Here is a 24,909-nt window from a genome sequence, read left to right as displayed (position 1 = left end):
AAAAATTCCTAGAATCAACGGGAAGCCACAATCACAAAATTGCTGCCCCAATAGATCAATCTTAGTTCAAGCGACATCTAAAAGGCGCTACAGTATTAATATTAAATACGTACACATAGACCGGCCTCAGTGGCGGTGGGTGCGTGGTATGTGTGTGGTTTGTGGGCTTCACCGGCCGCGCAGGGCGTTTAAGAGTAGCCCTTAAATGAGAAAACTACACTAGGGATACTTCGCCTTCAAAGCCCTAAGGCCCAGCCACACAAGGAATCCAAAATATTGTGAAATTAGAGCCTATAGTGTAGGAAATAGAGTAGATTTTAGTTTGGGTAAAAATTGACCGAAACAAAACAAATGCAACTTTATTTTGATTGAACATGATTTAAATTTCATCTAACTTAATAAGCATATATGTAGGTACTATAGGTAGGATCGTGAACCTTACGAGACCGTAGGTATATAAACCCACTACTTAATATTGTCAACGCTAATCGCTTCCGTGAGTATTCGTAATTGGTGCCCATAATCTCCTTAAAGTATCTCAGAGTCGCGCTTTATAAAAAAACAAGTTACCTAAATTAATTTTGGCACAATGATTTGAAATAAAGGAAAGATCACGATTTCGGTTTCCATTTACTTATACTTTATTTCAAAACATTGTAACTGTTCGTCTGCCAGAGTATCACCCTGCAGAAAGAGACAAAAATGCCAACTCGATATCAATCCGATGCACGGTCATGTTTCGCGCCTCAATGAAATGTCTTTGATGGAAAGTCCAGTGTTAGCGATGCGCTCACTATACAAGTACTTATACATATATTTTGTAGGTAACTAGTTGTTTTATTTTAAGGAAACTTTGTCATATTAATTTAGATGTTAATGTCTAATACTTAAGGTTCAAAATTGTATGACGTATCTTATGCAAGTAATGTGCATTATGTTGCTATGCGCCGGCGGCAGTCCGCTGCTAGACGCGATCGGTTTCACTCGACTCTGTATTCAAAAATCGGATTAAAGTTCATTGTTAAGTTCAACTTCGCCTTTTCATTCCTCGTGCCAGTGCCTATGATCTACAAAGTGGTCCTTCGAACCGGATTATGCACCGAACGCCTAGAAAAATAGAAACACGCAATGCGAAGGCACGTCGGGAGCGCGAAGAACACATGGCGCGCGAGCGAGAACAAAGAGAAAGTGAGGTTATACCGCCGTGCAATGAAGCTATGCCCGATGAAGTCAAGAAACCTTTGGATCCGATGGTCAAGAAGTTTCTACAATACAAATTAAACGCGACAAGCAGCATAAAGTCGGAGCCGATGCCGCAATTTAAGCAAATTCCCGACACGAAGCCTGCCGCGTCACATGTGGGTGCCGTCCCGAGCAGCAAGGGCTCACGAAGATCGTCAGCCTCTAAAGAAGCCAGGCGAAAACAATTAATTTTGGACGCTGCAAAGGAAAAGGCTGCGATTCAAATGGACATAATTAATAAAACCTTAGACGCGCAACTTGCAGCTCTTAGTGGTAGCGAAGAGGACCTAGAGGAATACAGTTCACAAATCGATGGCAATTTACCTCTTCGCAACGATATAAATGCGTGGGTTGAGCACCAAAGCAACCACACGGAACTACCTGAGGAGCGGCAAGCCCCCGACAATGGAGTCACAACGGGCGAGTTGCACATTTCAGTTCCAGCACGGATGCCTGCACCTGTCATACCCTCTGCATTCACCGAGCAAGCTCAGCCGATGCCAGCGTCTAACCTAGCACCGCGCGCCGCCGCCGATGGCCCCATGCCGGCAGCGCCGCCGGCGCCAGAAGGTACCGTCAGCGCGCTCAACCAAACAGTGCAATTATTGGCCGGCGCACTTAAAGACCTATCGACCGCTAGCAATCAAGTGCCTAACGCTAGTCTGCTTAGTCGCATTAGCACACCTAAGGACCTACCTGAATTTTCAGGTGACCAATTAGAATGGCTTCAGTTCAAACAGGCCTACCAGGAGTCAACTGAGGTCTGTAAATTTACAGATAAAGAAAATTTATGGAGACTTCGTAAATGTCTTAAAGGAGCCGCACGAGATGCTGTCGCTGCATTGTTTATCAGCGCCACGTCGCCCGACCGGGTAATGTCGACATTGGAGCTACGTTTTGGAAACCCAGACAGCATCATTTCTCGTATTCTGCAAGACATCAAGAAGCTACAGCCTTTACAACTCGAATATCATAAGGATATAGTTATGTTCGCAGTGAAGGTTCAAAATTTCGTAGAAGCTGTGCGAGCAGTAGGACGCGAGGAGTACCTACACGGCATGAATATCGTCTCCATCATCCTGTCCAAGCTGCCCACTGTGCTCATCTCAAAATGGTCAGACTACAGTTTTAAACTCCTCCAAGATGCGCAGAAATCGAGGTTAGTCATTCTATCGGATTTTCTTAATGACGAAGCATTGAAGATTTCTACAACTGCAAGTTTTTTAACAACTACGCGCAGCGATACCTTTAAAAACAAGTCTAGCGAGCATTCATCTTCCCGTACACAAACTATTTTACTACAAACTGAAGTAGGCGATTTAAAATGTTTATTTTGCCGAACAGCTGTGCATAAGTTAACGGAATGCAAACCATTTAAGAAAGCGTTGCGCAAAGTACGATGGCAACATATAAAGAAACATGGTTTATGCTACAAATGTATTATCTCCAAGCACGAACGCGATACCTGCAAGGCCCCTGCGTGCGACAAGGACGGTTGCGGAGCTCCACATCATCGCCTACTACATTATCCGGTAAACAACAGTGCGCGTGACGTCATGGCGGCGCCCGCACCGCGGCCGAGTGCAAGTGTACCGAATAATAGCGCGATAAACGGACCCGTGCCGCGCGAACCCGCGTTCAAGCCAGTGACGGAAACTTTAACTCATATAAATGCGACCGACAGCAGAGTGTTGTTAAAAGTAGTACGAGTGTGTGTTCAGGGACCTAACGGTATGGTAAATAGCACTGCGCTATTGGACGATGGATCTACCATCTCATTAATAAGTGCCAATCTCGCGCGTCGCGTCGGTCTACATGGTATCTCGCAGAGACTGGTCGTTCACGGTGCGTTTAAAAATGACGGGCTCGAGTACAAATCGACCAAAGTGAATGTCGACATTAAAGGTATGGACAATAAGGTTTATAATGTAAAATTGCGTTGTGTTGAAGAATTGAGTTTGCCATTACAAACATTGTCTGTTTTAAAATTAGTTAACTATTCTCACCTAGCAGATATAAAACATAAATTTTGTACCACTGATTCAGAACCCGAATTATTGTTAGGTCAGGATAATTTACATGTTGTGATACCTATTCAAGTGAGGGAGGGCAAAAATAATGAGCCATCAGCTACACTCACCCGTCTCGGCTGGAGCGTCCATGGGGAAGTGTGCGTGCCGCGGATTGTCCGTCCGTCCAGGGGTTCACCATCTGTCGCTGTCCATACTAACCTTTTTATTGCAGATAGCGGATCAGATCACGATACCACTTCAAATGAGTGCCTCCTAAGGGAAATCCACGAAGATGTTAGGCGCTCGTTTCTGCTAGATTCCATGGGCGTGACGGCGCACGCACGCCAAAAGGCCGACGACGGCCGCGCCGTCGCGCAGCTGGAGCGCTCCGCCGAGCTCATCGATGGGCGCTGGTACGTCGGCCTTCCGTGGAAGGACGAACACCGCCCCATGCCCGACTCCCGCCCAAACGCACTTACCAGGATGAAGGGTATTGAGCGCAAAATGGGTAAGGATCCAGGATTCGCCGACAGGTACCGTGAGAGGGTCAATCATTTATTTGAAAATGATTACGCTATGGAACTTACTAATACCGAGGTCACGCCGAAGACTTATTACTTACCTCATTTCGGCGTGGACAACCCGAACAAGCAAAAACTTCGTCTGGTCTTTGATGCTGCAAGTCAGGTAAGTGGTAGCTCTCTGAACGATTATTTGCTCACAGGGCCCGACCTATTGTCATCACTTTTAGGTATAATGCTGCGCTTTAGGGAACATCCAATAGCAGTAACAGGTGACATTAGGGACATGTTCTTAAGGGTTAAGATCCAGCAAGACGACCAGGACGCACTGAGGTTTCTGTGGAGAAACAACCCCACAGAAAACATAAAGACGTACGCGATGACGTCACTCATTTTCGGTGCAAATTGCGCTCCATTTGTCGCGCAATTTGTTAAAAATAAAAACGCCCAGCGATTTGAATCGTCGTTTCCCGCCGCCGTCGAAGCCGTCGTCAACTCGCACTACATGGACGATTACATCGACAGCCTGCCCGACGAGGCGACAGCGATCGAAATGGTAAGGAATGTCAGTGATATCCACAGGGCGGGCGGCTTTGAAATAAGAAACTGGACGAGCAACAGCGTTGCAGTTTTAAACAGCGTGCCAAAGGAGACCTTAGGTACTGCTGCTGTAAGGTTCAAAGTCGGCCAGCAACATGAAAGCGAGCGTACCTTGGGTCTCATTTGGTACCCAGCTGATGACATATTGGGCTTCGATTTGTCATTAAAACGTATACCGAGCGACGTACTTAAAGGTGAGAATAGGCCTACAAAACGTTTAATGCTAAGAGTAATTATGTCAATATTTGATGTACTAGGTTTCTTAGCACCCTTTACGATTCAAGGCCGAATCATGCTTCAAGACGCTTGGCGCTTACAGGTGGATTGGGAGGATTACATTCCAGATCAGATTTATCACAAGTGGCGAAAGTGGGTCGACCTACTAAAGGTAATTAAAAATATCCGTATACCTAGGTGGTACTGCGCAGCCGCGCGGAATGCAGTAAGGGACAGCCAATCGGCGACAGCGCGTGCGAGTGAAATGCAAGATTGTGCGCCTACGCACAGTGCTACGAAAGGCTACGAGGGCGTAGCTCCATCTACATGTGCTACGACCGCATCGAGTAGGTACTCATATTATAATAATTTACAAGTGCATTTTTTTAGCGATGCATCTACTCAGGCGATGTCAGCTGTGGGCTATTGGCGCTGGGAACACAACGGTACTATTCATGTTGCATTTATTGCCAGCAAAGTTAGAGTTATGCCGGTAAAACAGCTGACTATCCCGAAGGCTGAGCTGCAAGCTGCATTGTTGTCGGCAAGACTAGCCGATGCAATTGGAAAGGAGCACAAACTGACGCCTGCGAGGCGTTACTTCTGGTGTGACTCCTCAACTGTGATACATTGGATTCGCAACAAAAATCGTACGTATAAGGCCTTTGAAGCAAATCGTTTGGGGGAGATTGACGACCTTACCCGCGTCGACGAGTGGCGGTACATTTCTACTAAACTAAATGTTGCCGATTTAGCCACGCGGGACTCGTTTGATCTAGCCCTACAAAATGAGTGGTTCAAAGGTCCTTCTTTCTTATACGCTGACGAAAGTCAATGGCCTAAAAATATTACACCGACCGGTAACAAGGAGGAGATAGGTGAATGCATAGCAGTCGTCCAGATGCGCGACGAGCCTGCATGCATACCAGTGCCGGACCCACAGCGCTTCTCTTCGTGGCTTCGTCTCACCCGCGCCACGGCCACAGTGCTAAAGTTTATCGCCAGGTGCAAAGGTCAGGCGGCCGAGATCGACTGCGCTACGATGGAGCGTGCCGAAATATTATTGCTAAAACACGCGCAAAACGAGTCTTTCGGGGAAGACTTAGGTAGAATTAAGGCGCACGGGGCTTTACATCGCGCAAGTAAGTTATTAAAATTATCACCCGTTTTAGATGCAAATGGACTACTTCGCGTGGGCGGGCGCATTGACGCCGCATCAGATGTGCCTCTGGACGTCAAGAGACCCGTGATCCTGGACGGCCGCCATCAGGTAACAAGATTAATTGTTCGGCATTACCATGTGAAAGCGGCCCATGGAAGTCAGGAGATGGTGGTCAACGAAATAAAGCAAAGGTATTGGGTAATTAAACTTAGACCTACTGTTAAACTCGTGACGTCAAGGTGCATGTTGTGCAGGATAATGAAGAGCAGACCTCAGGTACCTCGCATGGGAGATTTGCCAGAGGCCAGAATAGAACATCATCAGCGACCCTTTTTTCACTGTGGGTTGGACCTTTTTGGGCCAATGGAGGTCGCGGTGGGTCGCCGCAGAGAAAAAAGATATGGTGTTCTATTCACATGCCTCACAGTACGGGCGATTCATATCGAGCTGGTTGCCTCCCTCACAACTGACTCGCTCATCATGGCGTTACGACGAATGGCGGCGCGGCGCGGCTGGCCGCGCCATCTGTACTCGGACAACGGTACTAATCTGAGGGGCGCCGACACAGAGTTGCGCCGGTCGATGGAGGCGCTAGACATGGACGTGCTGAAAGCTGAGGGGGTGAATAACAACATGGACTGGACTTTTATTCCCCCCGCCAGCCCCCATTGGGGTGGGGCGTGGGAACGTTTAATACGTTCAGTAAAGACGGCTCTCAAGGTCGTTTTAAAAGAACGAGCACCAAGGGACGAAGTTTTGACCACATTAATGGCAGAGGTTGAGAACATGGTCAACGGTCGTCCATTGGTGCACGTGTCTGTCGATCCTGCTGACGGTGAGTCTCTTACTCCTAATCATTTCCTTTTAGGATCATCATCGCGACTCCCTCTCGTAGGAGAGTTCGATGATTCTGATCTCAACTTGAGGAAACTATGGCGGAAGGCGCAGAGGCTCGCTGACATGTTTTGGCAGAGGTGGCTAAGAGAAATCTTACCCACCCTCGTGCCTAGGACAAAATGGCTGGAGGAGCAGAAGCCGTTAAAGGTAGGAGACCTCGTTCTGGTCGTGGATCCCAACTCTCCCCGCAACATGTGGCCGAAGGGGTTGATCACCCAGGTGTTTCCTGGCGGAGACGGTCGCATCCGTTTAGTGGAGGTGAAGACGGCTACCGGGACTTACCGGCGGTCCGCGGCTCGCATCGCTCCAATTCCCGTAAGTTTAGAGTGCTGAGTCAGCACTGGGGTGGGGAGTGTTAGCGATGCGCTCACTATACAAGTACTTATACATATATTTTGTAGGTAACTAGTTAAGTTTTATTTTAAGGAAACTTTGTCATATTAATTTAGATGTTAATGTCTAATACTTAAGGTTCAAAATTGTATGACGTATCTTATGCAAGTAATGTGCATTATGTTGCTATGCGCCGGCGGCAGTCCGCTGCTAGACGCGATCGGTTTCACTCGACTCTGTATTCAAAAATCGGATTAAAGTTCATTGTTAAGTTCAACTTCGCCTTTTCATTCCTCGTGCCAGTGCCTATGATCTACATCCAGTATTAACTATAATCTTCATAAATTTTACCTTCTAGTCAACACCTCGGAGTCCACCACGTAAGCCAGCAAGCAGTTGTCATCCACATTAACTCCGTTCTGTAGGGCTAAGGTGTTGTTACTGCAGATCGCGCGGAACTGGGAGCCTTGCAGGTTCAGGGCGGTCAGGTAATCTGTGGAGGTTACGGGATAGAAATAGAGATAGCAGCACTGTTGACAGTAGCGTTATAGGGGGTTATTACATCTGTTTCGGACAGTTTGTAAGAGTTTTCCGTTTCGATAGGGGATATTACTGCAATGTTCTGCCATCAGAGTGCAGCACTAGCCTTTTTAGTAAACCATAGAGTAACTTATACATACTGTACCTTTAACAGGTTTTTGACAAGTTTTCAGAGATAATGAAATATGACATTTATGCATCAAGGCGGTTTGTTTACAGAGGACCTACCGGGAAACACGAATCCGAAATTTCGCTATCTGCCTCTCGCTCAAATATGCAAGAGTGACAGAGATGTTAGATAACGAAATTTCGATTTTCTTGTTTCGCGATAGACCCTCAGATTGTGGTAGTGGCGCCACCTGCGCATAGTTTCGCGTAGTATTCCCTATTAAATTAAATGGAGGAACAATTTTACTTCGTAAATACTAATGAATTATAAACTAATAAAAACTACCTACGCTTTAAACTGTTAGGTTATGCAAGTACGAGAGGTATAAAAGCGAGAATTGGTATGAACATAGAGTAGTAGTAGTAGTAAACTCTTTATTGTACAAATATACACATTAAAAATTACATGGTACAAATAATAAGATGTACAAAGGCGAACTTATCCCTTTGAGGGATCTCTTCCAGTTAACCTTTGAGTAGATGAGAGGAGAAAGTGAAAAGAGGGTGACAAATGTAGCAAATTGTACAACAAGGTACCAGAAAGATAAAGGATATAAATACATAAAAAATTAATAGAGTAACTTATACTAGAGCGGTACTGTCATAGTAAATTTTGTAACCCCAGTAAATTCACTGCCATCTGTCGACACACTTTAAAACTAAAATTGAAGATTTGTAAAAATACGATAAAATGTATTTAAATATAGATAAATGATTTTTTTTATTTGCATTAATTATTTTGATGATTTTGACCCATGTTCTTTTACTGATATGCGTTAAAATTGTTAAATAACAAACGAAACCGTCAACGCCATCTATACGACTGTAGGCCAAAACTAGTAGCGCCCTCTGAACGAGAATCAAATTTTCTTGATTTTCGAGGCACGTTTTTTCCTTAGACTGTATCCATCTATTACGGAGTTATATCTATCTTTGGTATGAATCATGTATGAATGGAAAAGTAGCTAGGCAAAAAGGCCTGTGCACAGCGGGTGCGCGTGCGTAGACTTACCAGTAATATTGGTGGTTTCCACGAAGATCACGTCCGCGTCGTTGTTAGCCAAGCAAGACAAGGAACCATTGTTGCCGAAGTACAGGTTGTTAGAGTGGTCCCAACCGCATGTAACTAAATAAAAAATAAACATTAGTACAGAACAAAACAGAAAATCTTAAATAACAAAACGTCAGGCGCGGTTTTAGATACCTACGACACGACACGCTATACATCAAAAATCACTTGCGTTTCTGTAAACGGCCGTCAATCTGCTGTCGCAGGGCGAGGTAATTCGCATTGGGGCGGGGCGGTGCGTGGCCGTTATGTATGATAATAGTAATACTTATTCTGTGCCTACGGCCCCTAGGCACTAGGTATGGCACTTAGAAAGGGTTTTCTCCATCTCAAAACCATTGCTACCTACTATTACCAGGCTACCTTGGCCCTCAGTCCGGGTCTTGTGGGCCTAGGCGGAAATCCGACCCCGCAAAACGTACTGCACAAAACAGTTTAAAAAGCATGTAAAATCATTGTCGGCCTTGATTTATATGTGACGTTTTCAACGAAAAGGTACCACATTGTCGCTTACCATAAGGACGAAAATTGCTTGTATCTTTATACGAGAAACCTGTCAAAGCGCCGTCCTTATGGCATGCGACAATGTGATACCTTTTGCTTCAAAACGACACATATAGTTCTGTTCATCGTTTACTAGCGACCCGCCCCGACTTGGCAAGGGTAGTTTAACTAATTTACACAAAACCTTTACAAATTATACATATAAACCTTCCTCTTGAATCACTCTATCTATTAAAAAAAACCGCATCAAAATCCGTTGCCTAGTTTTAAAGATCTAAGCATACATACGGAACATACATACATACAGAACGGAAAGCGACTTTGTTTTGTACTATGTAGTGTTTTTATCTTAAGCAGTTTCACTTTACTAATACTATTCGGTAAGTAATGCAATGAGTATAAAAGTAAAAAAAAAAAAAACTTACAGTTGCTAGCGGATGTGGTGGGCTTGCAAAGACTGCAGAGATTGGTCACGTTGTAGTTCTGAAATGAAAATGACGCATTCTTAATTCTTAAAACAAAGCATTCGTTTTTGGATAAAAATATTAGAAAAATGTCAAGTGATACAGTTCCATACGTCTCAGTTTCGGTTTCGGTTCGGTCTCGTGTCAGTTTGTAAAATTGAAAAAAAAAAAAAAAATTGTTAATGATATTATTTTCAAAATTGCTTTCTTGGGGTTGGATATGAGGATATCAAGTATAATTTGTGGTATATTGTACAAAAAAAATCAGCCATATCGTATCTGGAGGAGCCCAAACTTGGTATGTTTCAAAAATTCTTTTTGTTTTAATAAAAAAAAAATGGCCGAAATGTAAAGATGTGATATATTTTTAGAATCGCCTCAAAAAGCCCTTTCGTATGATACCACACACGATAGGTTTTGAAAAAAAAAATTTTTTTTTAGGAACTGCGGGGCAAAAATTTTGTTTTGACCTCTAGTATGCGTGTGCCAAACGGCTAACCTGTACATCGATTTGCGGTTTTTCTTTGTAATTGGGGTCGATCGGCTTCCACTATAATAAATTCCGACCTTCCAGCATGCTCAGGTTGCCAAACCACGAACTAAGGTTTGCCATGGGTTTGCCGCTCTATCTTATTTGCACGACATAAAATTGTACAAATGGCGGACTCAATACCTTAAGGTATTCTCTACCAGTCAACCATAATTGGGTCAAACAAACACGTGTAGTTAGTGCAGGATTGTAAATTTCGAGATGAAAATATGAAACACAAATCCAATTAGGTGCTTTTTGTAGCTCTCTGCTCATAGCTGCGTCCTAAATGGATGCACGGCGAGCCACCTTCCACTCGATCGAGCAGGCCTCGGACCGTACCAAGGTCGCGGTCTGGTACACCCGACTGTTCAGTTGGTGCTTCTAACGGCCCGGCCACGACATCGCGCGGCGGCGGCAGCGGCGAGCGGCGGCCATAGATCGACGAATGGTCCGATCGCTGTGTCTCGCTCCAACCTATGGCCGCCGCTCGCCGCTGCCGCCTCCGCGCGATGTCGGGGCCGGGCCGTAAGGCTACTCACCGACTGGCCGAGAGCGTGCGAGGCGTCCTGGGCGCCGGGAGCGCAGGCGCCCTCGAAGAATTCACCCACAGCCTTGGCGTAGTCGCATTCCCTGTCGTCCAGTACGCCGAGCACTTGCGCAGTACGCACGAATGACACGTAGGCTGAAACAAACCGCATTTTAGTACATAAAGACACCTACAGATTTAGAATGAGCTAAATGTAAGACAATGTAGGTATACGAGAGAAGGTTCTCAAAGCGAGAAATGTCCGAGCCGTTTTTCACTAAATCCAGAAGGGAAAAGTGTCAGTGCCACCATATTCAGAGAAGCAGGCCTGCTTAATGTTCGAGCCGTTTCTCACTAGAGCCATAATCGTCAACTGTCTTTGATAGGAATCTACTTACAGATGCCTCCATATTCAGGGAAGCAGGCCTTCCTGCCGCGAAGGCTCTCGAAGCGAGTGATGTCCGAGCTGTTTCTCACTAAAGCCATAATCGTCAACTGTCTTTGATAGGAATCTACTTACAGATGCCTCCATATTCAGGGAAGCAGGCCTTCCTGCCGCGAAGGTTCTCGAAGCGGGTGATGTTCGAGCTGTTTCTCACTAAAGCCATAATCGTCAACTGTCTTTGATAGGAATCTACTTACAGATGCCTCCATATTCAGGGAAGCAGGCCTTCCTGCCGCGAAGGTTCTCGAAGCGGGTGATGTCCGAGCTGTTTCTCACTAAAGCCATAATCGTCAACTGTCTTTGATAGGAATCTACTTACAGATGCCTCCATATTCAGGGAAGCAGGCCTTCCTGCCGCGAAGGCTCTCGAAGCGAGTGATGTCCGAGCTGTTTCTCACTAAAGCCATAATCGTCAACTGTCTTTGATAGGAATCTACTTACAGATGCCTCCATATTCAGGGAAGCAGGCCTTCCTGCCGCGAAGGTTCTCGAAGCGAGTGATGTCCGAGCTGTTTCTCACTAAAGCCATAATCGTCAACTGTCTTTGATAGGAATCTACTCACAGATGCCTCCATATTCAGGGAAGCAGGCCTTCCTGCCGCGAAGGTTCTCGAAGCGAGTGATGTCCGAGCTGTTTCTCACTAAAGCCATAATCGTCAACTGTCTTTGATAGGAATCTACTCACAGATGCCTCCATATTCAGGGAAGCAGGCCTTCCTGCCGCGAAGGTTCTCGAAGCGAGTGACGTCCGAGCCGTTTCTCACTAAAGCCATAATCGTCAACTGTCTTTGATAGGAATCTACTCACAGATGCCTCCATATTCAGGGAAGCAGGCCTTCCTGCCGCGAAGGTTCTCGAAGCGGGTGATGTCCGAGCTGTTTCTCACTAAAGCTACTACTCGAGAGAAAGAGTTGGGGTCGGAGTGCAGGTTCTGAACGAGCTTCACTGGTGACAGGCTGAAGTGTCTGTAAGTTTTAATAAAAACGCGAGTAAGAATGTTATTCTAATACTACACATACGCACCAACACTCGCCACACCTTTACATCCCTACGACACATCTATTCTATTCAGACATTATAATGGCAATTTTATTAGAAATAGGCCAATTATTCATTACTATTATAACATTATAATATCTACATCGATAGTCTGTTAGTGACCTGGGTTCTAGCAGAATTACCAGTGCTTCGCTCGAAAGAGCGGAGTGTATAACTGAGCCAGAACCCTTTTGTTTTGCTGCAACGCACACAGCAATTCTACGGTTTATTTCCTTTTAAGTTTTGTTTTTTTTTATCTTAATGTTGCTTTTTTGTATCTCTTCTGTTTCTTTTGTTTTAATATGTGTGTATTGTTGCAAACGAATAAATGGTTTATCTATCTATCTATCAATGACTAATAGGTAATAAGAAAGTCTCGAAAGAAGTTGTCACAATGATAATTATGGTGATGATCACAAACCGATTGTACACTGATTTAAACTTTCATGATTTCTACACATTATTAAATTGTAAAACGGGACTTAATCGCGTATTTAAGTTTCAAGATTTACCTCCGACGTTTCGAGGACGGCGTTGTCCCCGTGAACGTCGAACGACGAACGACGGTGAACGTCGTTAAATACGCGACTAAGTCCCGTTTTACAATTTAATAAAGCCGATTAAAGATCCATTTTCCCTATTCTGTAGTTAAGATTCTGGTATAATGACCGGTCTTGCCAGCGACGATAGTAGAAATAAAAGGAAATAAAAAATCTTCATTTCAGGCAACTAGTGGCCGATAGATATAATATCTTAGTTTTAAAACCTACGTAACCTACATGTTATAAAATATCTTTAAAGTAAAAGCTACAAAACACGTCATGACTGCGATGCATTAAGGATGACTCACGTTAGACCCGGCTGTGTCCGGGCCGGAGCTTCCGGCGCTTACTTTTCTATGACATGACAGGTGATCACGTGATGCGTTCCATAGAAAACGAAGCGCCGGAAGCTCCGGCCCGGACACGGCCTGGTCTAACGTGAGTCATCCTTTACGCATCCCCGCAGTGTCAGGGTGCCGGCCGCGGAACCGCCGTAACATGGCACCCCTTGGCCAAAACTATCCTTGCTGAAGTTCGCTAGACGTTCAGTCGGAGCCATAGCGCTCATCACAAAACAATTAAAATACACATCAATTTTAAGATTCCAACTTGACAACGCATACGTAGGAGTAAAGTCCGGATTCGTTCAGAGCCCAGAGAGAGAGGGAGAGAGTATACCTACGTAATACTTTACGATGTCATCCACAATCGCAACCACCATACCAAGATAATGTAGATGATAGTCGACGTTAGAGCTCTATTTACACTTAGTGACCCTGAGCGCTTTTTCAACGCGCGTTAAAAAAGCGCTTAAATCTGCCTGCACGCCAAATTCGATTTAAAGACCAATGTTTAAAGTTGAAAATCCAACAACGCTTGATAAAAAGCGCCACCGCCATCGTGTGAATAAATACACATGTTTCCATTTGTGTCATTCAAACGTTTTTATAACGCGCGTTGAAAAAGCGCTCGTGAGAAAGAGGCCTTACTGTCTAGCGAGGTATCCGTAGTTAGAGGCAGTGGCTAGGAAGTCAACGTTGCGGTCTCGCACATCTCGCAGGCATTGGAAGGTGTCGGAACGTTGCACGCATGAGATTGTCGGCTGGAAACAATGAACGTTATTATCAAGCAGAATGACACTATCAGGTACGTGGATATTTTTCGTAACGATAGAAGGAGATCGGACAGAAGAGCATATTTGAGTCAACTAACTGGACGCCGTCCTTTAGGTGATCCTACTTATCGATGGGAGGATAGAGTGGAAGTAGATCTCCGTAGCGCGTAGGCGAAAGCTGACGTGAGTCTGCACAGGGGTGAGCAAAATGGGGTGTTCTTGTTGAAACTGACTGTTGTCTTATCTTCCAACCCAGATTTCTGATGTTTTCCTTATAACTGGTAAATATCAAATGATATTTCGATCATCAGTTCTTAGAAAAGATGCGACGGATGGAGGAGATAGGAGGATTTTAGGGTGACAATTTGTTTTCTCGGACTGTACGTGAAACGGAACAGGTTTGTAAGAGTAAAGTGGTTCTCAAACCTTGATTCCCAGGCTGTAAGCGGCAGCTCGCACCCAGTTGCACTTGGCTAGCTCCAGAGTTGAGACAGTGCACCACACGCGAGGAGCCACGCAGGATGTTGCGCTGTCAATGCTTGTTAGCGGGCGGCCTGAAATGCACCAAAGTTTAAGGTTATTCTGCCGGGTTTGCATATTTTAGAACTGGTGATGGGCTGTGGTTTCCGTAGCTCACAGCTGAAGATGACCAAATGGAGTTATTTATGGCACTTTGGAGATAGCGAAAAACCTCATAATAAATACTTAGACAAAAGTAACGAATTTACATTAAGCAATTCCATTGAGGCGGAATGACGATACACTTATTTTGCGTCTTATTTTGCGGGCTTCTCTTAAAAGCAAACCTAAACTTCCATTTCTAAAAGTGGAAAAACATTGGCAGACAATCCCTTTACACGAGCAAGAAGAACTTCCATTTCTAAAAATCTGAAAATCATGAATTGTAAAGTGTTATGTACTTACTAGTCTGAGTAAAGTTAGCAGGCGACAGGAGAGTATCCTCCATGGTGACTTGTGCAGTTGAAGACTGCGGCACCAGAACTGAGTACAGCGTGGAGCGCCAAGAGTTATCGGAGGGGTTGTTGCCGCCGGGCCACCACGTGCGGAGGTTGGTCTGGATCTCGTTGGCTCGGGCACTGGGAATTAACGAATATATTAAAAAAATTCTCTTGATTTCTTTTCAGTTCCAGGTGATCGAATCCACATCCGGCAAAATTGGTTATTAACAATCCACACATGATACTATCATCACTTGATAGAGTGGACGCGATATATGTCTATTTAGCATGTCGGATAAGGCCATGTTATCAATTATCGAACTTAAGGCTACAAAAGATTCTGGCCAAGGTGAATTTGCTGGTTCCTAAACAAGAAGACAGTATTTTGCTACTAAATTTCAGACCCCAACTAAGGCCAGGGTGTAATACTGTCTCTACTGAAAGAAATTTGCGTATGTTTGCCAGTCGGTCTTTCGCAATTCGCAATGCTCTTTAGACAACTACTTAGGGTTCTCCATCGTTGTTTTCAAACTGTGGCATTAAAGAAAAACAGAGGTATCAAGAGTGATCAAGCACTTACGAAGTAGCGACGATGGCGCTCCAGTGTTGTGAGACGAAAGCACATGGCGCGTTGGTGTTCGCAAGGTTTGTAGTGTTGAGGGCAACCAGTGTGCCGTTGGGGCAGAGGAGAGAGAAGTTGCCAACGATGTCGTTGTTGCGAACCTGTAGGAAGTAAGTAGCAAAAATATGTGTTTTCAATTCTGTCCGTTCAGTTAAATCAAAGAGAGACCAATTTTATTATTATTTACAACGACGGGACTTAATCGCGTAAAATAAGTTAACAAGACCAAGTGCGGGTAGTTCGAAAAACTCGCGCTCCTAGAAGATGTTGATGTCAACTTTAGCCAGTCTTCTCCGAGACCACGGGGACAACGCCGTCCTCGAAACGTCGGAGGTAAATTTAAAACTTATTTTACGCGATTAAGTCCCGTTGTTGTAAATAATAATGAGTAAAAATCGTGAAAGTTTAAATCAGTGTTGAGACCATTTTTGTTGAAGTTAGGATATTGTTGTAGTTAAATTCATCAAAGTTTAATTACCTCTATGAGCACAGGTAAATATCAACATCCAGTTCCTGACTTCACAAATAATATGTACAAAACTGGTGATCAAATAAATTTACGTGCTGATAAAAGCTTTAGAGCCTATATAATCACTGCATCATCACTATCACTACATAGTATAAAACAAAGTCGCTTTCCGCTGTCTATCCGTCAGTCTGTCCCTATGTAAGTATGCTTAGATCTTTAAAACTACGCAACGGATTTTGATGCGGTTTCTTTAATAGATAAAGTGATTCAAGAGGAAGGTTTATTATGTACAATCTGTAAAGGTTTTGTTTAAATTAGTTGAACCCGTGCGAAGCCGGGGCGGGTCGCTATAGTTATATTTAAATTAGTGTTGAGTTGTTCTTGAAAGGATTGACATTGATGCATGATGAGATCAATTGATGAGCAAAAACAGATAACCGGTGTTGTGACTAAATAAAGTTAAGCGGATGAATGAGGATGAAGCAATGAAACTTACCGTGAAGAACTCGCGAACGTGCTGCCACGCCACATAAGCGACATCACCACTAGTCCTGAGACACTCCAGGGCCTTGACGTGTGCGTTGTTATTGTTAATACCAGCAATAGTGATGCCCATATCGATAGTATAGTCGCATGAGGAGTTCGGGCCGCACAGCGCGCAAAGGCTAGGGAACTGACGCTCTGTAGAAGAAATAGGGGGTATTACTGCAATGTTCTGCCACCACCAGAGTGCAGCACTAGCCCGTTTAGTAAACCATAGAGTAACTTATATATACTGTGCCTTTAACAGGTTTTGACAAGTTTTCAGAGTTAATGAAATATGACATTGATGCACCAAGGCGGTTTGTTTACAGAGAACCTACCGGGAAACGCGAATCCGAAATTTCGCTATCATGCCTCTTTATCACTCGAATATGCAAGTGACAGAGAGGTTAGATAACGAAATTTCGATTTTCTTGTTGTGCGATAGACCCTCAGATTGTGGTAGTGGCGACCCCTATTAGGGAAAAATGTTGACTGTTTGATCTCGCATGAGTAAAAGTATTTCTAAATATTCTAATAAACTCAGTGTATACATAAATAATGTTTTATTACTAAACCGTTATATGGCGCAGTCGGTAGGATCACGTTACAATTTTAGTTTATAATCTCGGATTTCTTATACCATAGAGAAATATAAGTAAAGAAATAGTGGTAACTCCATACATCAGCTTTCTTACCAAAACTCGAGTTTCGTAGTCGACATCTAACGTCAAGTAGTGGAATTATCAGTACCGCTACTTGACACGAGGTCACAAGTGTCGCTACTGACGAAAAATGTACTGCTATAACAATTTACAACTTATATTACAAGCAGAAGGAGTTGAAAATAGAGTTCCGGTTAATCCGGTTATAATATTAGCTGAAAATTGTTAGCAGTTTTCGTTTGTCGCGATATCTATTGCCAACTAGCATGCATTGCGTCTCACTCTCTCATTAAGCAAAATGTGAGACGCAAACACACATTGTGGACCACGAAATTGGACAGGTGGAATGCCAACCTTAGAAGGATTATGTTGACTTACTAAGTTCGGCGTCAACGGTAGCGTTGGCGCTCCAGGCTCCTGGGCGGCAGGAGTCTCCGAAGAACTGGCTCAGAGCCGCCACCTCCATCTCCTCGGCTGTCTTGAACTTGTAGTCTGCCTCTGGGCAGCGGTCCGTGTTGGCGGCCTGAAACAACAACATAATATATGTATTACCATATTACTTTTCTTTATTCACCAGCCCAAGGTCAACACGCTAGTCTAATACGGATTGAGGACTATACACTTGTCGCGTCTCGATCCTCTGTCACTGGTAAAACTTAAGTCCCCAGGCACAACACCCGCGTGGAGAGACTATCTACTTTCTATTGGTCCTTTCTACTTTCTATACACTTCTTATTTTTTTGCACATACATGCAGGTCTCGCAATGATCTCCTTCACCAAAAAGCAAAACGTAAGTATACATATATCAAAAGTAATATTTCGAACATAAAGTTCCATTAAACTCGTTGGTGCGAGCCTCGCCTAAGGCCCAGGCAGAAGTAGAACTCACTGGCTTCCACTTTCAAAGAGACACAAGTTCTCATTCCGTCCTTTAATTCTTTAACTCGTTTCAAGTTCGTTACCAACACGCGGCGACCAACGGAGCGCGGATTTGCCTTGAATCTTACCCTAGTCTCAAGTTCTTTCTCAACGCGGGGTGACCAGCGCAGCGCAGCCTCGCCTAAGCCAGGGTGGCAGTACTTGCTGCCACGCAGCCCCTCTAGTCCGTTAGTGTGGGTGTTGCGGACCACTGCCACTGCCTGGAAGGACACCGCACCTGGAAGGATGACACCGTACGATGAGGACAGAATAAGACTAATAAACGTGTAAAATAAAGTTGTAGTATCCACATATATTTTTCCGAATTATCTATGGATTCAGAATATAAGTTGTGTGCGTAATAGTTGTGACTCAGTTTATAGTACAGTCGCCATTATATATACCTATCGAGGCGGATAAGGTATTGAACGAAACTTCTATTATCAAGAGCATGTTCAGAAACATTGGAGCACCTTGGTAGCTCCGATATAGCTGATGGCGATTGTACCACGTACCTAGAGTCATCTGATTTCTGATTTGACTCGGCAAGCGACAGTATGTGCGTGTCAGTGGTGTCGATCAGTCCGTTGCTTAAGTTATTGGTTCTTGGACATATAACCCATCTCTAACCTGGTTTAGTGAAGTCTTTGACGGTGGCAATGACGCGATGGTCGTTGGACTGCGTCTGCGCGAGGACCAGGAGCTCCTCATCGCTGAAGAAGCCCATGTCATCTGTGCCGAGCGCTGGCTGCAACGCGCAGTCCACTCTGGGGCCGTACACTTTGACTCCAGCACTGACCTGGTTTAGTGACGTCCCTAACGGTCGCAATGACGCGGTGGTCGTTGGGCTGCGTCTGCGCGAGGACCAGGAGCTCCTCATCGCTGAAGAAGCCCACGTCAGCTGTGCCGCGCGCTAGCTGCAACGCACAGTCCACTCTGAAAGTAATCGGGACAAGTACGTTAAGTTTCACTGATTTTAAAACAGAAACTGTTCTTCCAGTGGACCATGGCTAACAGCTTGCGTGCACTGTGCATATAAGTAGTGATTTTATAATGCATGATTACTAGACATTGGATTTTGGGACCGAAATTAAATGACAGGCAGGCAGTTCTCGATGCTTTTCCCGTGCTCGTAGTGATCGTAAGACAGCACGATTTTATCGACAAAGACTTAAGGATGACTCACGTTAGACCGGGCCATGTCCGGGCCGGAGCTTTTGGCGCTTCGTTTTCTATGGAAAGCATCACGTGATCACCTGTCACCTGGAAGCTCCGGCCCGGACACGGCCCGGTATAACGTGAGTCATCCTTTATATGTAGTAAGTTTCACTCGTCCTCGCGCTTTTTAAACGTCAAATCAAATTGCATCAGTGAAACCTGGGTAATATAACTAACCTGGATTCAACCGGGGTGCAGATGGCTTGAGAATCACCCAACTCCAAAGCTTGGCACTGGCTTGTTGATGACACGCATACTTGATCTGAAATCACAAGCACAAAATAAGAAATAGTAGTTTAATTGTGTAATTTGGCTAAAAATAGGATATCGTCTTTTTTTAGGTCTCGACAAAGTGGGACCCTAGGCACCAAACTTTGAGGCGCAGAAAAGTCGAACAAATTGATAATTTAAGCGTTGAAATCAAAGTTACAGATTCCTGTTTAGAGTATGTTGCCACAATCCTTTTGATCCCTTGGTTATTTTTAAACAATTTGACCGAAAACGAAATTAATACAAATCAATAATCAATTTACTCACTTAGGCATCATAATAGTAAACATTTAGACCAACAATATTTCTCGGTTGCGGTAATTAGGAAATTGCCGCACTACGGCAGCAATTGGTTATTCTTAAACAATGTGACGAAAAACGAATTTAATAAAAATAACTGACCAATTGTATCACTTTGGCATTGTAATTAGTAAAAGCGTAAATCTAGTTTTTAGATAATAGTTATTTGTGCAACAAGAGAGGAAAGTTGGTTTTTCTTGCGAGTGTTTATTTTGAGTCCCGAGAAAGCGAAAGATTCTATAATTGAATCACGAGCGAAGCGAGTGATTCTGAGGTAGAATCTTGAGCGTAGCGAGGGACTCAAAAACACGAGATGTAAAATAACTTTGCTCTCGTGTTGCACACATAATTTTTCACCTCAGTAGTGAGAACATATTAAAGGTTAAAATGTATTTCGAATTACACAGAATAAACAGAAAAAAAAGTATTATAATTATGTACGATACGATAAGATACGATACGATACGATACGAGACGAGACCGGACCGGACCGGACCGTACCGTACCGTACCGTACCGTACCGTACCGTACCGTACCGTACCGTACCGTACCGTACCATACCATAAAAAAAATGTAATAAAAGTATGAAGTTCATGGCCTTCACTAAATTAAAAAGTTACATTGTTTCACTCCAGGGAGTGACGAAAGTAGGCTTGTTCGAGCTGCTGAGGTGAAAAAAATATTTCACGCTTGCGGTAATTAGAACATTGAAGTGAAATCGGTTCCGGCTAATGAATACAATACACACGAGATCGTATATTGTATTCACAGAAGCGTCCATTGAGCCCAATATTACATACCATATATACACAATTTAAGTATTTCATAAATATACATACTTTATACCACAACAAGCGTATCACACGATAGAAATTAGAAAAGAACTGGCAATTAGCGTTGCGAGCGTATCACACGATGGCAATTAGAAGAGACCTGGTAACTACTAACTAGTGTCGTTGCTCTTAGAAAAAGATACAAATTTAAAAAAAATCTGTATTGCAACTTTAAATTATTATATAACATTGGTTCCTGGCTCAAAGTAGGTTTCCCTGTATCTCAAGAGCCAAAAATAGGATATTGAAATAAAGGGCTTATTACTAATTAGACTGCTTAGGCTAGGAAGGACCTTGCTCCTAATTAGAATATCCTTACTTGCTAAACGCGATCGTTTGCTAATTCAGGATTCTAAATCATTTAGAATCCTAAATTTAGCAGTGTAATAAGCCCTTGAGATATTGTTTAAAAAAAAAATGATGCCGGATCTTTCAAATCCCGAGGTAAGTGTTTTTAAGTTGCAAAATGTTCATCATGGTAAGTTTTCTAGTTTTTCTACGTGATTCAAGTAGCATAAAATTATACAAATATAAATAAAAAATACTTTATTTAATAATTTAGTTTTACAAAATGATTTAAGGGGATGCAGCCGCCCAGTAAGCATAAAAATGCCTGTGTCGGGAGAAACCGCTCTTCCTTAATTATGTATGAAAATACAGATAATATATAACATACAATAATGTAATATAGTACAGGATAAAATATAAATACAGATAATTTATTTTTTAACTATTATAAGTAATAAAACTATGAAAACGGATTATATATATCGCGTATATTGAATTTATAATACATCCCGACGTTTCGAACTCTTTACAGCGTTCGTGGTCAACGGGTGACTGGGGAAAAATTACAAAGTGCAAAAAAGTTGTTCATTATTTTAGTATGTGGGTATTTTTGCACTTTGTAATTTTTCCTCAGTCACCCGTTGACCACGAACGCTGTAAAGAGTTCGAAACGTCGGGATGTATTATAAATTCAATATACGCGATATAATCCGTTTTCATAGTTTTATTTCATGAGTAACTATCGCGGTAACCGAAGACAATATTATTATAAGTAATTCTAAAAACATACTAACACTAAACTATAACTTTGTAAATAAAGTAACGTAAACATAAATATATATTAATCTAACATGACTGAATTTAAAAGAAACACAATTAAAGAAACAAAAGTAAGTAGATATGATATTAAAATTATATGAGCATAAAGAGAGATCTTAACAACTAATTTAAGATCATCCCCTTAGGGGTGAACCTTTTCACGTTGGTTGAAGTTTGTATGGGGAATCAATAAAAATCAGATTGGATAAAAGACTGACTGACTGACACTGGACTGACACACATCGAACATCAAACATTTATTCAGCAAATAGGCCACAGGGGCACTTTTACATGTAAATCTTTTACAAGCAATAAAAATAACCAGATTACAAAAAACACTGGACTGAATCTGGACTGACACTGGACTGACACTGGACTGGCACTGGACTGACACTGGACTGATACTGGATTGACGCTAGACTGACATTGGGCTGCCAACTGGATTAACGACTGATGGCGTGGCTGCTGGCCTGACGACTGGGTTGACGACCGGGTTCCCGTCTGGACTGACACGTGGACTGACGTTCCCGTCTGGACTGACACGTGGACTGATGACGGCTGGCCTGACGACTCGACTGGCGAGTGGACTGTTCGAGAACATACAATCGTTCAAACATATCAACGTTATTATAATATTTTTACGTTTTGGTAAACGAAATTCATACATTTCTTCTTCTTAGTAAAAATATCTATCTATCCCACCGAAGGAACAAAATTGGTTTATATGGTCAATGTCAATAAACTGAATTCAAAATTAATACGGCGATCAGCGGCCAGCAACGCATGAAGGTAGCACCAAGGAGGCGCTAACATGCTCCCCCTTCGAGGAGGTAGAGCCTCGAGGACGAAGAAAGCTTCTTCCGATTTGGGTAGTGGACATAGACGATGAACTGCTCTTCGTATTATGTCATGTGCCGTGCCAACATCCTCTACTCTGGATACGTTGTCTTGTCCGGGGAACAACTTCGCGGCTGGGCGTATAATTTCGGTTTAAGAGTTAACGCACAGAAATCGCAAGCAATTGTTATTGGTAGTATAAAGTGTTTACATACGTCATACATACTTAACTATTCGGCCCATTTTCCATTTCATTAGAGAGACGTTTGCCTCTTTAACGACAACCACGTCTTTAACTTGAAGTTGTTGTGTCGACCTTCCACTTAATCCGTTCCTCGGCCAGAAACTCCTTGTGCCAGCGATTCCAAAATTGCTGCCGCATTTGCTCGATGTGCTCGTATCTGCTTAGCCGATTTGGGTTGATGCCCAACAGGTTCGGAGTGACTGGCCGATCACATTTCCTGGCGTAAATGGCTCCAGGTCGTTGGGATCGGTCGATAATAGGTCAGCGGCCGCGAATTCAAGATGGCTTCAATTTTATTAAAAGCGTTGACAACTCTTCAAACGTCATGTGGGTATTAAATAGGACTCGCGCCATATGGAATTTGCCTGACTTGACTCCGGCTTCCATATCCCTCCGAAATGTGGAGAATAAGCCGAATTTTATACCCTCATTAGCCTCCCACGAAGCTACAGAACGATTGATAGACTTTAGAAAGGAAGCAAGTTCGTTACTCGCACCCTCAAAATTTGAACCGTTATCGCAATGAATCTCGCATGGATAACCACGACGAGATATAAACCGTCGGATTCATTGAATAAAAGCGTCAGTAGAAAGACTACTTACGAGTTCTAAATGTAAAGTCCTTGTCGAAAAACAAACGAAAAGAGCTAAGTAAGCCTTGGTTATGTTACCTTGGCGTGACCTGTAACCAGAGTCACGCCGCGTGACTGGTTTCAGGTAAGTTCCCCATTAATTAATTTACAGTTTTTGCTTTCATAATCCAACACCTTTTACATTTATTTACCGTACTCCTAGCTAAACCTCTCCCGCGTATATGCCAAAATTAATTGCTTAGATTATTTAGTATTAGTTTAACAGGTCCATGCAAAGTTTTATTGTAATTATAATTATACTTTCTACTAACACACCTAATATAAGTTACTATATACTAACATAATATGGATTATTTGTATCCGAAATAAATGCTTTCATTTCATTTTTATTTCATTTCATTTATTATGCTCACGCTGAAAAAGCGGCTTCGTAAATATGTGTTTAGCATCTAATGCGGGGTGCTTTTGCGTGTAACTGACTGAAGAATTCTGAATACGACCACCGACGTAGTAGTCCGTCCTCATCTATAAATGGTGTAAGCTTAAAGGATGAATCACGTTAGACCGGGCCGTGTCCGGACCGGAGCTTCGTTTTCTATAGAAAGCATCACGTGATCACCTGTCATGTCATAGAAAAGTAAGCGCCGGAAGCTCCGGCCCGGACACGGCCCGGTCTAACGTGAGTCATCCTTAAGTATTCGAGACTTTAAAGGTAAAGGTTTAGTTTTTTGCAGTGTGCAAAGATCATCACCGAAAGCTCTAGTAAGAGCCAACAGGAGTGGTCATTTCTCCATACAAACGTACTCGACTGTTTCCTCCCTGGTTTTTGAAGCTAGAGGAATGATTTTTTCAACACAGATTAATATTGTCAATATCTGTGTCGGTGTGTTTTGCTTTTTTTGATATTTTTGTTTTTTAAGGCGCTAGAGCCCTTCAAACATGGCCAAAAATGGCCTCACTGACTATGCCGCAATGAGAGGCGTGGTATTCAAAACTGGTATCAATTAGCCAAAAAATCAAAACAGTCCGACACAGACAATTTCATAATCATTTAGATTTCCAAATTTGGTTACGATTGCTTAAGTTTTGGAGGAGGAAACAGTCGAGTACGAAACCTCGATTTTTGAGATTTTTACGCAGGATTTTTCGCCTAAGCTGCAGTTGTCCTTATCGCACTAATTTTAGGGGCGGGGTCAAGTTTCTAAATACGTACACGGACAGAAAAGTGATGGGCAATAGTCGACATTGAAAGTCGATAATCTAGTGATGTGATAAGTTATCGATAAACCATAACAAAGTCGCGATTTGCCTCTTAGTAGGCGAAGTAAGTAAAGTGAGTATGCACTTTGGCCTCAGGGGATATCGTTTAACACTATTTATTATTCCTTGGTTCATACAAAGCTGAGCTGACGCACTAGCTACGAGA

At 43.2% G+C, this 24,909-nt stretch overlaps 2 protein-coding genes across 2 annotated transcripts in view; one reads left to right on the top strand and one right to left on the bottom strand.

Moving 5' to 3' along the window:
• Positions 1–24,909, bottom strand: part of LOC134752197 (transferrin-like) — a 42,159-nt gene that overhangs the window by 2,787 nt on the left and 14,463 nt on the right. Inside the window, exons 2-15 of the mRNA XM_063687811.1 lie at positions 19,477–19,561; positions 18,881–19,017; positions 18,171–18,319; positions 17,541–17,685; positions 16,472–16,656; positions 15,465–15,607; positions 14,850–15,022; positions 14,352–14,479; positions 13,801–13,913; positions 12,039–12,196; positions 10,800–10,942; positions 9,690–9,747; positions 8,704–8,817; positions 7,335–7,476 (exon numbers count right to left, since the gene is read on the bottom strand). Of these exons, the coding sequence (XP_063543881.1) occupies positions 7,335–7,476; positions 8,704–8,817; positions 9,690–9,747; positions 10,800–10,942; positions 12,039–12,196; positions 13,801–13,913; positions 14,352–14,479; positions 14,850–15,022; positions 15,465–15,607; positions 16,472–16,656; positions 17,541–17,685; positions 18,171–18,319; positions 18,881–19,017; positions 19,477–19,561 (1,873 nt within the window). The remainder of the gene's footprint in view (positions 1–7,334; positions 7,477–8,703; positions 8,818–9,689; positions 9,748–10,799; positions 10,943–12,038; positions 12,197–13,800; positions 13,914–14,351; positions 14,480–14,849; positions 15,023–15,464; positions 15,608–16,471; positions 16,657–17,540; positions 17,686–18,170; positions 18,320–18,880; positions 19,018–19,476; positions 19,562–24,909) is intronic.
• On the top strand, positions 1,101–6,983 carry LOC134752397 (uncharacterized). The gene has a single exon (XM_063688106.1). It carries the CDS (start codon positions 1,161–1,163, stop codon positions 6,981–6,983), a length of 5,823 nt encoding a protein of 1,940 aa, XP_063544176.1. The 5' UTR covers positions 1,101–1,160.

The sequence above is a fragment of the Cydia strobilella genome, chromosome 24, assembly GCF_947568885.1.
Source record: "Cydia strobilella chromosome 24, ilCydStro3.1, whole genome shotgun sequence".
NCBI lineage: Eukaryota > Metazoa > Arthropoda > Insecta > Lepidoptera > Tortricidae > Cydia > Cydia strobilella.
Note: the sequence above shows the minus strand (reverse complement) of the source record. Positions and strands in the feature narration are given on the sequence as shown.